This window comes from Mastacembelus armatus, chromosome 13 (assembly GCF_900324485.2).
Source record: "Mastacembelus armatus chromosome 13, fMasArm1.2, whole genome shotgun sequence".
In the NCBI taxonomy this organism is placed as follows: domain Eukaryota; kingdom Metazoa; phylum Chordata; class Actinopteri; order Synbranchiformes; family Mastacembelidae; genus Mastacembelus; species Mastacembelus armatus.
The window spans coordinates 7,943,608-7,957,723 of record NC_046645.1 but is presented as its reverse complement, the minus strand read 5'-3'; the positions used below and the strand labels follow the sequence as shown (position 1 = coordinate 7,957,723).

The 14,116-nt window shown below is 37.2% G+C and overlaps 1 protein-coding gene across 5 annotated transcripts in view; it reads left to right on the top strand.

Annotated features, from left to right (window-relative positions):
* LOC113136230 (solute carrier organic anion transporter family member 1C1-like) overlaps nucleotides 1-14,116 on the top strand; it is a 38,625-nt gene that overhangs the window by 19,144 nt on the left and 5,365 nt on the right. For 4 of the 5 annotated variants that reach the window (XM_033325510.1, XM_026316864.1, XM_026316873.1 and 1 more), the window contains 8 exons: nucleotides 4,694-4,835; nucleotides 8,600-8,732; nucleotides 9,226-9,347; nucleotides 9,422-9,568; nucleotides 10,363-10,461; nucleotides 11,838-12,086; nucleotides 12,876-13,040; nucleotides 13,761-13,956. In XM_033325510.1, coding sequence (XP_033181401.1) covers nucleotides 4,694-4,835; nucleotides 8,600-8,732; nucleotides 9,226-9,347; nucleotides 9,422-9,568; nucleotides 10,363-10,461; nucleotides 11,838-12,086; nucleotides 12,876-13,040; nucleotides 13,761-13,956 — 1,253 coding nt within the window. Of the gene's footprint in view, nucleotides 1-4,693; nucleotides 4,836-7,757; nucleotides 7,914-8,599; nucleotides 8,733-9,225; nucleotides 9,348-9,421; nucleotides 9,569-10,362; nucleotides 10,462-11,837; nucleotides 12,087-12,875; nucleotides 13,041-13,760; nucleotides 13,957-14,116 lie in introns of those variants that run through there. The other variant, XM_026316881.1, reaches the window with a different exon arrangement.

Below are 14,116 nucleotides of genomic sequence, written 5' to 3'. Positions count from 1 at the left end.
GGTGTCTTCACATTTAAACATGTAACTATAACATAAAGTATATGCTGGAAGTGGTGAGTTTAAACAGTAACGTCTTTGAATTAACAGTAGCTTACAGTGGCAAGAGAACATAGCATAAGAGAAAACACTAGAGCTCCTGCTGTGACTGTTTGCATAGATATTGTGCAATGTTATACGCAGTAAACTGTTGTGGCTGTGATGAGCTGCTTTGAATTAATTAATGTAGTGGAAACATTGTACCACTTCCTCACAGCTCATTCTTTTACGGTCAGTGACTGACTATATTTTGTTGAGTATAGTTTCATATTAACACAGTGTATTGAATTAAGAATTGTCAATTGTAGTCTTTAAATTAAAATTTACTGTATAAGCAATTAAATACATCATTGCTCAATTCATTACAATTCAGCGTTCAATTCAGTTTTGTGGCTGCAGTCTTACTTGTGCATGTTGGGGCAGTAGTAAGTGTGTGTAAATGTGGTTATGGGACTGTTAGTTTTGGTTAAATAACCTCTAGCATCATGGTTACAACAAACATACAGTTATTTTAGTCATGTCAAAACCACATAGTTTTAATTTGGATCCAAATGCCAAAATTCTGTTTCCCTGTGTTTTTAGTCTAAAAACTGAAGAACATTCTTCTGTATAAAAAGCTGTCTCAGATATTCTTGCAAAACGTTCCTCTGACTTGCCTGTTTTAATGTTATTTCATGAACAGGCAACGCTTTCAAGCTAATACAGATAATAAAGCTGATTTCTTAGTGTTCTTGAGGAAATTCGCTTATTGGGAACACTTTGGCCAGTTAAATTCTGCTTAAGTAACCATGCTTTTTTACAGTAATGTTAACTCTTTTGTCCTCCTTTTGCCATAGTGAAAATGCATTAATGTTTCTCATTGATTTGAGAAAATAAGAGCATGATATGAATCTTATATTGTTATCAACAGTCCACCACAGAATTAACTTCTCTCATTTCTTTCTTCCATCTCAAACAACCTTTAAAAAAAAAACAATTGGCTGAAAGCATGTTGTCTCTGAAAAACTTGAAAGTTAGTATAACCCTAAATGAGATCAGACCATGTTGTTGCTTTTTCCCCACTTGAAAGTGATGAGAGACAATGGTGTTCAAGCAGCTTATCATAATACAGACTGTAGTTGCAAGACAGACTCTTATTTCTTCTCAGAATTGTTTAGTTCCCAGATCGACTGGGTGGGACATGGCACAGTTTGTTTTGACTCTAATCCGGTGCTCAGTGTTATTCTCTGGTTTTTGTTAATTCTACCAATAAGATTGGAGCTCTGGTGCCACAGTGTCCCTGTTTTTCACTTACTCATTTCATTTCAAATACCATATCAGAATACCCTAAACACTTTCTAATAATGTCATGTATTCTATAATTAGATCTTTTCTTCTCTTGTACATCACTCTCAGGAATAATACAAAACTGTATGTGTGTGTGTCTGTGTGGCAGACTCTTGTTAGTCTAAGCGTATTAGGTAGTTGACATCAGTGAGCTAAGACCAAAAGCAGGTCACAGGTCACAAGGAGAGTTTGTTTAATGTTGAACAGTCTTAATGTGAAACTCTTTTTAGTAACCTTTAATCACAGTGAGGCCACTTCTTACATACGTGGCACTTGGTACAGCTCCAATTAGCACAGAAGGAACAGTGTTTTATAATCCCCAAACAAGATGTTTTCAGCAGAAGAAAGTAATCAATTTTGCTTAAGTTTAAAAGATTACGTAATAAGAAAAAGAAATGACATGACTCCATGTTAATGTTATTAGTTTTAAGATTGTGTTGTTGCTTGCTGCTTACATGTAACTGTGACCTGGACATATCTGATAGGGCTATCATTGCATAGGGCTGCAGCTCCAGTATCTTCTGACAGTTTGTGGTTCAAAACAGTGGTTTGGCATTTTAGAAAATATGTGCTTTCTTAGATTGGAACACAGATACAGCTCAAATAAATTAATGGGTACAGTCAGAAGATGGGTAGCTTAGCACAAAGACTGGAAAAGAGGAGAAACAGCCCTACAGGCTCTGTTCCACCCGCACATATAGCCTATACCTGAATTGTAATTGCACAGAATTAATTAATAGTGCATTAAGGTGTTGCATAAATGGTTTCCCAATACAATTAATCCCCTTAGTTAAATTGATATAGGGTGTTTCATTTAGTACATTAACCACTTCATTTGCCTTTATTTATTTTCTTTGTTTTGCGTTTTTCCTAGATAGAATGATTAGAGTTTTATATTGTGCACATTAAGGAATGTTTTTGTCATAATTGAGGTAGGGGCTGATGCTTTGTATATCAGCCACGTTTATCAGCTTTCAGTCCTTATTTCTTTTAAAAGCTCTGCGGTCCTTCCTGTGGCACATTGAAAAGTTACAACTCTATGAGCTGTGTCTTTTAAATATAATGAAAAAAATCTTTGATATCACAATAATTTTTACAAACATACATTTGGAATTCACTGTTACCCGCACTGTTACCGTGAGCCATCAACTTACTATACTTAATCTACTTGTAGCCACCAAAACTGTCACTTTGTGCAACAGAGTTGGCTAAAGCACATTGCACTCATACAGCTTTAAATGCAAAAAATGACACCAGTGTTGGTGTCTTCTAATTTCTCACTGGAGGACACTTGTTATAAACATAAGTGCTTTGGAGAAAAGTAACCACTGGATAGTGTGACAGTTCCTCTTTATCCCGTCTCTTGATAACTTAGAATAGAGAAAAAGTGGGTGTATTGTATGCATGTTTTCCCACCCCCAAAGCCCTCCAAGAAAATACATGTGATGAGCTGCTTTGGTTAATGCCCTGCAGTGAGCACTGAGGGTCAGAATGATCTCAGCAGAGGTCTGTTTGCCCTGATAGACCCTCTCTTGTCATCTCCTGGAAATGGGCACTGTACATGTACATGGAGAGCTGCGGTGAAAAAAGTTTTTAGTCAGTATTTTAAACTCCAAATTATCTCACAGTCTCATGCCGAACAGACGTCTACCCAGAGCTACTCTTTCCCTCTCTAACTTAGTTAATGTATTTTTCCCAAGACTGACAGTATAGTCATATGCTTGTGATTCTCATGTGCACTACATTTCTCACTTCAGTACTGTATAGCCAGTAAAAGGGTGGGGTGCAATACAATAACCATGACCAAGACCACAAGACAGATACAGAGGGAGATTATAGACACTCAATATGTACAAGACACAAAAGGTTTATTCTTCTGTCTAAACTCAGGTCTGGGAAAACTTGGGAGTTAAACTACTGTCATTTCCTCACCAAGCAAGAAAGGAACAAAAATGATTTGAAGTGAATAGTTAGAAGCCCAAGGAGTTCCACACAATAGTAGAATTTATTAGTGATGTTGTACATAAGTAGGATTGGAAGTACTTTTTGAAGATATGAAAAGAGTAATTTTACTTTTACAAATTCATATTTTATGGGTGCCCCATGAGCGTTAATCAAATCAGGACAATTTTAAGCATGTGATGTTCTTAATTATTCAAGCTACTCATTTATCTATGATTATTCTACAGTCTGTTCATCCAGCTACAGAGTAATTGTTATGTCTGTCTGTCTACATTTTGTTGGCCTTGCTAGCTCAATGGAGGTAAATAAATCATCAATTAACACAGCTGAATAATTGGCATGTCAGAAATCTAATGATGTCATGCCAGGATTGTTATGGCAGCTTGAAGTACCTTGTTGCATAAATCAGCATATTAATAAATATTTTATTTTGACTTGATTGTACTTGCAATTAACTGTATATATGCTTATACTTTGAGATGTATATTTACATCAAATAAATCATTTTATCTGTGTGACACAGATAATAATGTATGCTCTATACCTAACATTATTTCGCTATCTCAAGAAACAACAATTTGTAATGTTATGCATTTTTTCTCATTTCATTTTGAATCAGAAATGTATATTTCCTCTTCAATGAGTTTCCTCAAGAGGGAAAGTGAATCTGTTTATTATATTTCCTTTAGCCATAACGCTGTACAAATCAATGGTCTTGACCCGGTTAATGTTAGTTTGCTCACTGATCTTAAGTCACATCATAGCACAAATTAATACAATCAAGCTGAGAAAAAAAAAGATTAATTCTCTGTCTCAGCTAGGTTTGGTGGTGGTTTGAACCACTTTTCAGTGTCTTTTTTTTTTTGTCATAAATTACTTACTTTATTGTCTAGCCCTGTGCTGGTCCATTGCACGTGGATTATTCTCTTTCTTTTATCAAAAATTCATCAGTCTGTGTATTTGACTTCACTCAAACATAACCCAGTTATTCTTTTATTATTGATGACATTGCTCTCCAACGTACACTCTATGTTCATCTCCATCCTTCGCCTCCCACTCTACATCCATTTCCTCCTCTGAATCCCATTATTCCTGTGATGCTGGCACTGGTTAATTAGTGAATGTTGAACCACTGAAAGTAGGTTAATGAGGGGGGTTCATGCATTGTAGCAGCCATAACATTGTCACACAAGTGCTTCTTTTTTGGCTGTTCTTAGTGAACAAATCAAGTGAATATTACAAGTAGATTAATATAGTGATATTTTGATTAAAACACTGGCTTGATTTTTATATTTTCATGCTCCTGTGCATAACAATGTTATTTTGTTTTTTCTCTTTCCTTTTCTCATGTCATTCTTTCTTTCCCCAGATGTTTCTGGTGGCTTTGTCCTTTGCCTATTTTGCAAAGGCTCTGTCGGGGAGCTACATGAAGAGCACAATAACTCAGCTGGAGAGGCGCTTTGACATCCCCAGTTACCTAATAGGCGTCATTGATGGGAGCTTTGAGATAGGTGAGTAGGCTTGTCAGTCACTGCTGTTATTCTGTTGTTAGCTTGCAGCCTCTGTGTCATGGACTCCCCTCCTTTCTGTCTTTCTGTCTTTGGGACGGAAACATGAATGGGTCAAAGAGCTGCAGATAAAGGACTCATCAGGTTTGCAAGAGGATAGAGGGGTGTGTGCGCTTGTGGGTGTCTGGTGAGTCATAGTGTCAAGCAGGGACATAACAGGCTCCAAGGTCTTCATTTGCTGTTGACAGCCAGATGCTAGAATTTGTAATTTTTTAACGAAGTAACCCTGACATGTTAATTAGCTACAAGCACATTAGGAATAGGTCATCTTAGGTGACCTGTCCAGGGTTTACTGCTGCCTTTCACCCAAAAGAGAGTTGGGATTGGCTCCAGCAGATCCCTGTGACCCTAAATAGGAATATGCAGGTATTTTAATATATTGGCCTGTAATATCAGCCAGTTTTGACTTATGACAGATAATACATCTGGATTTGTATACTACAACTGTTCATAGTACTTTTTCACATATGCAGCATTATGTTCTACCACCTTGACAACACATGGGTGTAAAAAGCCTTTTGTGGCTTTAGAGAGAGCGGCAGGAAATGTGATATAATGTAATTTGAAGCAGCATCAGTTGTGGCAGAAGACTACATATTTGAAAATGAAAACTGCATTTAACATTTAGAGGTGGGAAAGATAATCATTTTTTTCGATGCATCGTCGTTCACTTTAAAATGATTAGTTTGTTAATTCTCATGTACTGTTTTATCCACCAAGAGTCATTTTTCACTATTAATTTGGCCATAACTTTCACTGTATTTCAACAAATGGAATGATTTTTGGTGACAAACCTTAATTTGACAGAAATTTTGGAAATGTGATTTAGAAATTTTCCATAGATCAATAATACACTGTGGGCAAATTCACTACCTTTTCATTATGTTTGGGATACTAAAATAAACTGCTTGGGATACTAAAATAAACTGCTTGTAAAAATATATCAGATAATTATTTTTTTCAACTTTTTTTGCATTAATCTGTAATCAATTTCAGTTCTGATCAAAACTACTAATTGTTTTAAAAAATCCACAAAAGCATGATTGTATGGTGGATTAAAAAAGTTTGGTGGATGCAAAAAAGTTTTGAAAAAAAAAAATATTTATCTGATATATTTTTACAGCAGTGGATGTTTAGTTTAGTGTATGTTTTCATCCAGAACATAACAAAAGGGTATGGCGGAACAAACAAAAACTATCTGAGCAGTACAAGTTTCAAAAGCTACAGTTGAGACATTTTGCATTTATGAAATTGGATTGGAAAGCGGTAGTCTCCAGAATGTAAAAAGGTGAATGTAAAGCGTCTGTTTGTCTATTGGTGGTAAATAAACAGTGCAAACAACTGGAGAACGAACAGAATTAAAACTTTTTAATGGGGGCTGAAAAGTGAAGGACAATGGTTTTATGGCTTTTACTCAAGGATAATACATCTTTTGGACTAAAAACTTGGAGGCATTTTGTTCACTGGACTCTTACGAAAAAACTGATATGCAACACTTCAGTACGTGTGGATCTGTACACATCAGCAAAGGTAAGAATTACTATCTTGCTGTGTTTGTATTCTTGTTCGACATTGACTGTTGTCTCTGATTATTCAACCACAAATTATGGTTTATACCATTTGAAGCCTGAGGTCTTCTTTTTTCAAATGGTATATAGTTTGTCGGACTTGATTGAAATTAGGCCGACGATCTTTGGAAATACAGTTTCCGGCCCCCAGTTTAACAGGTAGCAAGTATATAAACAATGCATTGATGCATCGATGCATTGATGCATCGTTTTTTAATCGAATTGTGGAATGCCTAAAGATTCCCACCACTATTATTGCAAGTAGTGTAGGCGCCAGGGTCTGATAGGGTAGAAGAGTTTGTGGAATAAAGAAAAAAATCTGGCTCTGCTGCATCCACTTTGATCCTTTTTTTTTTTTTTTTTTTAACTGTGACTCCAACAACATTAAAGGAGAGCCATGCAAAACCTGTGAACAACTCTAGATAACCAGCATGTTAGATGTAGACCACACTGAAGGGAACATAATCACATACTGTATACTTTGAAATGATTTTATGAAGCACAAAGCAGCTGTTAACTTAGTGATGAGATAGCAGTGATCAGCATAAAAATACTCAACACAACACTGTTTTCAATTTTTCAATTACATTAGAAATCTTACTTTAGTGATTTTCTGTGTTTCAAAATAATTTCGGGTTTTCAGGTATCACTTGTCCTGTAAGTTGTACCGCTAGCTATAGCAAAGTGAAATGCCTGATTCACATTACTAGTAGTTTGGTACTACCAAAAATAGAAATTGGATTTAAATAATTTCACCAAACTACAGGTTTCATTTGTAAAGATGTGTAGCTAGTTAGTAGTTCAGGATGGCAGTGTAGCTGCAGGCTTGCATGTACCACAACAACTGTACATACTGTATGTAACATGTGGTTCATCTTAACAGTGAGGAATTTTTGATGGTATTCAACAAAAAGTGTTCCCAGATTGTCCCCTGACCAGTTTCTAGGTCAGTTATGTAAGTCTAATTCATTCAACCGAAGTCTCTCTCTAGGTTATAAATTATACATGGAGATCCAAAGAGACATGATGATGAAAGTCATCACCCACTGTCAGCTTTTCTACTTCAGTTCTTCTACTGTCACAGAGGCAACTTGGACTAAAGATGACACAATAGTAGTGAGGAATGATTGATATTTTTCGTGTGTGACCTGCTCTGATGGAGGCAGACTATGTCTGCGTGACGAAAAGGTGAAGATAACTCCTCTAGTGCAGTCAGAGCTGAATACCCTGCACCCCTTTCCCTCCATCTTTCCATCACTTCATCTCCTGTGAAAGCTGCTTCGCTTGTGTGGCCTAGGCAACAGGCTTCTTCTATAGGACTGTTGCCTGGGCAACATGGAGGCAGAGCAGGGCAGTGTGAAGAGGAAAGAAAAAAGGAAAGTGCAAGAAACGTGATGAGAACAGAGCAGAGGGAAGACAAAGGGAGTGACGAAAGAGGAAAAACAAAGAGAAGGTAGAAGAAATTAGAAAGAGTATGACACTGATAACAGCTGATTTTTATAGAGAGCATATATATATTTACATGTGTATATGTGCTGCATGAATCATTCTTCAGATTGTACAAGATTTATTTACTGATTTTGTACAGTTATCACTGAAATCACAATGCAGGATGCTACAGAATATCTAAGTACTTCAAAAATCCATCCAAAAAATTTACTGGCATGAACATTTACTGGAGTTTCTGTATCACTGATTATTTACAAAATGCAATGCATTTTCAAATGCAATTTCATGCCAACATATTTGCTGTTACATGCTTTAAATAATGAAGACCTCTTGGAGCATCAACATAATAACACAACCTCATATGCCTTATAAGTGACCTACTTATAATAGTGAGGACATGCTAAATGGACACATGAAAATTATACCACTCTAATGATTTATAACTAGAGTTCTTCTAACTCTTTTGGCTGCTTCTTTTATGGTCACAGCAGTGGATTATGCAGCTTCATCTGACTCTGCCCAGTGATATGTATCTACACTATATAATTGAAATTGTACTGTCTAACACATGAAGGGAAAATTATGGAAATTCATTAAAAATTTAGCATCAAAATTTGAAGCAAGGGTTTTATTATTAGGTACTTCTCTTATTAGGTATTAATATTTTTGGCTCTGCTTTTACTCTCCCAGGTAACCTGCTGGTGATAGCTTTTGTCAGTTACTTTGGGGCCAAGCTCCATCGACCAAAAATCATTGCAGTCGGTTGTGTACTGATGTCCATTGGCACCTTCATCATTGCTCTGCCTCACTTCATCATTGGAAGGTGAGTCAAAAGAGGTAATAACAGCACAAGAGCTACACAGACTGCAGTGTTGTTCATCTGTTTCTATGTGGATTTTTGATGTCTGACTGAACCAAAGATGAAACAGCCACTCAATGTGCCGGCACAGAATTCATGATGTTGGAGGTTTGGGTCCAGCTGCTGGTCTGTGCTGCAGGTTGTCCCCCTCTCTGCCTCTGTCTCTGCCCGTTTGCTGTTGAATTCTGCCTGTGTCTAATTCCTTTACAAACGGTCTCAAACAATAATGTACTAAATCACAGCCACAAGAAGACTATTATTGTACTTAATACACCCTGTAACTGACCCAACCCGTAGCTGTTCAACAGATTGCTTGTCCTGTGACTGTACATGCCTCTGCAGGTGTCACATTTTCCACAGGAAGTCCCTGTTGTTCAATGTTAAATCTACTGCTATTAAAATTCAGATTCTGTTCTGTTCTGCTCTTTTAACAGTTCCATTTGTGTTTTATTCACAGCTATGAATATGAAACATCAGTGCGGGTGATAGTGAATTCCACGCTGAACCCTTCTCCGTGTCAGGTGGGTTCCTCATCAAACCTGACCCAAGGTGGTAAAGTGCCTGAAGTGCCAGCCACAGGTGAGTGTTTACATGCACAACCACACTAATGGAGACAAGTAAAAATCCCTGATTATAATTGTGTTTTCTTCCAGGTTGTGCAGATGAGTCCAACCTGTCAATGTGGATTTATGTGCTTCTGGGAAATGTCCTGCGGGGGATTGGAGAGACACCAGTTCAGCCTCTTGGGATCTCTTATATAGATGATTTTGCCACTGAAGAGAATGCAGCGCTATATGTGGGTAAGAAAAACAACAAGTATAACAATAAAAAACTAAACGGACAACTGAACTCCTGCCCCAGCACATCACTTCTACTCTTCTTAGCCTTATTCAGTGTAACTGTCTTTATATACAAGTCGTTTGGCACATTTAATTGCCATTAACTGTTAAATATGTTGAGCAGATAAGGCCACAATAATTATAGTCATAGCAGGGACTTTATATGGCCTGAGTCACTCATTCGTAGGACGTTAAGCACAGGTAAACCTGTGCATTAAATTTACAAACATGACACGCTAGCTCAACAGGCAGCTTCTGGTTTTTATCGCTAGTCATCTATTTATTTTTAAAACATATTTTTATGGTAGGAAGTAGTTGGTAAAAGATTATTGCCGCTCTGTTCACATATTAAAGCAATAATAAAGTTTTTGGCAGTTTAAAATTCACATCTTAGAATGATGGTAATTTCAGGGAATTAAATATGTGGCATTCAGTAATAATGGGCATCACTTACCAAATGAAGCGGCAAACACATTAATACCACATTTGGTGAAAACCAAGCCACATTGGTGGTGTACTCAAGTGTGTGCAAAGCAGTAAATCTCTTAAATGTTCAAAATTAGCAGATTATGAGGATTACTGAAAAATAGCATGCTTACATATCAAGTGGCTCCCAAATAAATGGGGCTTTTAAAACATGCATGTATAAACCAATATCTATGTAAAATTAAACTGTCTGTTTTCCTCTCCATCTCAGTTGTTGATGATGGCTAACCAGCTGTGTCTTTGGGTGTGTTTATTATATCCTACTGCAGGTTGTGTGCAGACTATTTCAGTGGTGGGCCCTGTGTTTGGTTACCTGTTAGGCTCCCTTTGTGCCAAAATCTATGTGGACATTGGATTTGTAAAAATGGGTGAGTATTTCAAAGCCAGATATTATGTAAATGTATTGACTGTCTAGACACATTTAATGCCATTAACCCCTTTTTCTAGATTCACCAGGGGCTAATGTGAATGGATTTGGAAACATTTGTTTGTTCTCAAATCATATTGGAGCCTACTCATTTTAAAGAGTTGGTTAACACTTGCTGCATAAAGCCATGGCTTATGTCATGTCAGTGTCTATCCTGTTATATTTTTCTTTTGAAGGACAATGTAATATTAGTGTAAGTAGGATAAATCCTTTGGGTTTTTTCTAATGAATTTTATAACTTTTCCATATTGTCACAATCAATGTTTGGCTCTCAATGTCTGTATGAGAGATTTATGTCTCACACACTGAAATATAAAAACAAACAATGTGGTGTGATTACAGCTAGCACAACATGACATTTTGCCATGTCACAGTAGGAAAGACACAAGTATAAATAATACACAAAATGATGGCTCAGTGGTTTCAAGGTCCTGGTATTGTGTATGCTGGCTCTCTGCCAGACTGTTACTGCTTACTGGGGCAACCAAATAGAACAGAAACATTGTAAAACTTATTCTTTTCCTATCAATACATGTCAAAACGTCTGTGCTTTGGAAAAAAAGTCTTTATTCATAAAACTGAGCCATGATATTATCAGTGTGTGACTCACAACAGGTGTACAAGGGTGGCATCAATTAGCTAATGAATGAAGCCAGATGAGGAAGATGGACAAAGCTGTCCTCCCGTAGGCTACAATCAGTTAGAGTGCAAGAGAGGGAAAGAGAAAAGAAAGAAAAGCAGGACAACAACTGAGCTATAAAACAGATAAACATAGAGTAAAGATGAAGTGGGTGTGCTTCTGTTGTGGTGAAAATTATTTTGGTGCTGCATCTAAAACCGAATTATGGTTTGTCTGTTTTTCTCATACATAACTAATGTATTTTGTCTAGTTTCGTAACAAACAAACATTAAAAACAAAAATAAGCACAATAAAGAAGAAAGCGTCAGTAACTGGTATGCTCAGAAGACTAATTAATAAAATCAAAGAATTCATTCACTGATGGATTAAAAATAGCTACCCCTAGCTTAAAGAATGTATGTTCAGTTTTATGCATACTCACTGACCGTTTAGAGGAAACAGATGAATACCTGCTCTAATCAACCTATTTCTGTCAGACATTTCAGTTCAGAAACTGAGGCAGTGAAAAGGTCGTGCAGTCAAACGGATTGTTCAAAAGGCACAGGAAAGCCTGAGCTACAAACTGACTTTCACTGTAAAACTGCTCTACTAAACTGTATGTGATCTATTTTAATAAGCATTGCAGGAAACATTGTAGGAGCATTGATTACCTGTCAACCTTTGTATTCTTAACACAGAGACCATCACAATCACCCCAGCAGATGCTCGCTGGGTTGGGGCTTGGTGGCTGGGCTACCTCATAGCTGGAGTCATCACCCTACTCTCTGCCATCCCATTCTGGTTTCTACCCCGGTCCCTGCCCATGTCCGGGGCCCGCAGCCCAGAGAAGTGCACCCCAGAGCAGACAAGTTTCATTAAAGACTCTCCCCTTCTGAAGCACAAGTACACAGAAGATGAACATACTAGTTTTATAGAGATGGCCAAAGGTAAGGATGGGTTTGGGGCTATGCACTAATTTAAAAATAAAGTGTGAAATGATGTTGACTGAGGTGCCGAACATTTATTCTATTATAACCTCAGAAAATGCCCTCACATTAATTCACAGCAAAATCTTTCCTGTAGGGAAAGGTCATACTATGAACTGCAGTCTTCTGACACTTACCAACTTGAAGTTGCCCTGTGGATTTTTGTGGAAACAAAAGTAATGTTTTCATGAAGTGTTTCTCACCAAAAACACCATGCTGTTGCATTTAGGTCTATCAAACATGTTGAAAAAAGCTGTTTTCAAATGTGATGTTTTTTTTTTTTTTTAAAGCAATGAATTGTTGATGTCCATGTTTATTTGCTTCTTCATATTGTCTTCTTCACTGCCTTTGTTGGTCCATATTCTGTCAGTCAGAGGAGTAATGTGAAACCAACATAAGGATGTGACTTTTGCCTGTGTGTCCTGGTTTGCATACATATACACAGGTGTAAAAATGTTGTGTAAAGAGGCCATACACCTTCACTTCCTACTACTTCATGTAGATAGAAATGTTATTTCATAGTTATCTAGAGGTAGACTCGTGGCAACTGGATTTCTAATTTTTAGGTCGACACGTTCACTACTCATTCGAGTAGCTTCATCAGTCTTCATCATCATCGTAGAACCTCCACAAACGTTATTTCATAGCAGAAGTCAGTTGTTACAGTCAGCAGTCATTACACAACAATCCTGCATGTTTTACATTTCCAGACAGGTGTGTGTTTTAAGTTAGATTTTTATCCCTCTACAGATTTTATTCCAGCCCTGCGAGCTCTTCTGGGACACCCTGTGTATCTGATCTACCTGTGTGTGACAATCATCCAGCTGAACTCTCTCATTGGCATGGTCACCTATAAGCCCAAGTACATTGAGCAGCACTTCAGACAGTCTGCTTCAAAGGCCAACTTTCTGATGGGTATGCTACACATGCCATGAATACTGTGCCCTGTCACTTTTATTTTGTATTAACAAGCTAGAAAATCATCCCATAACAGGAAAAGACTGTTCTGCTTGGTTTACATTGTAGGGGAGAAAGAGCTTTCAGAGCTTGTTAGCTCAAATTAATTTAAGTGTCAAGTACATAAACAGTGTACACTGTAAAATTTACACCATTATCATGTTCATAATTACAAATTCATGGGGTTTCCTGCTATAAACGTTCTCAGCAGTCAGCAAAAACAGACTTTTGAAGACAGGATGTAGTTACAGAAAGTAGAACTTGGTTGGGCTGTTATCTGCACAGCTGCAGCGATGAGAGCTTTCTGAATATGAAGAGTGCTTTGCATATGAAATGAAAAAGATAACAAAGCATAAGATTCATGTAGTCTTATCACAAGAGATGGCTACACTGACCAGACTGGCTTTATATGAAAGAGAATTCAATATCAGCGACCAGAGCTAATGACAAGGGTATAAATAAAGACCTTGTCTTCACGCTGATGTTAAATGAAGGTTTAAAAGAAAGGACTGAAAAATAATTTTTAAAAAAAGACTTAGAATTAGTGTAGTCTTATATTTCCCCTCAAAGTTTCTCGGTTGTTTACTTTCTTTTAATGTAATATTGGCAAGTATCAGAAAGATTATAGCCAGGCTTTGATGCAATATTAAATGTGTTTCATTATTTGTCTTAATTCAGGTGTGATCAATATCCCAGCTGTAGCACTGGGGATGTTTTCTGGAGGTCTGTTAATGAAGAGACTGAAGCTGAATGTCATGGGAGCAGCCAGGTTTGCCTTTGGCACATCTCTGATCGGTTATATTCTGTCACTGTTCTTCTTTGCAATGAGCTGCGAGAATGCCAAGGTAGCTGGGGTGACACTTTCATACAACAGGTGAGTCATAAATAACCATTGTTTGGCATACATAGAGAAAGAAGGACGTACGACAAAGCTTGATTTAGGAGTGAAAATGTAGACTTGTATCTAGGCAGAACTGGTACCAAGTTGGCATAGTTTCTTAGGGGCCACACATAAAAGAACAGTGTGAGATGTA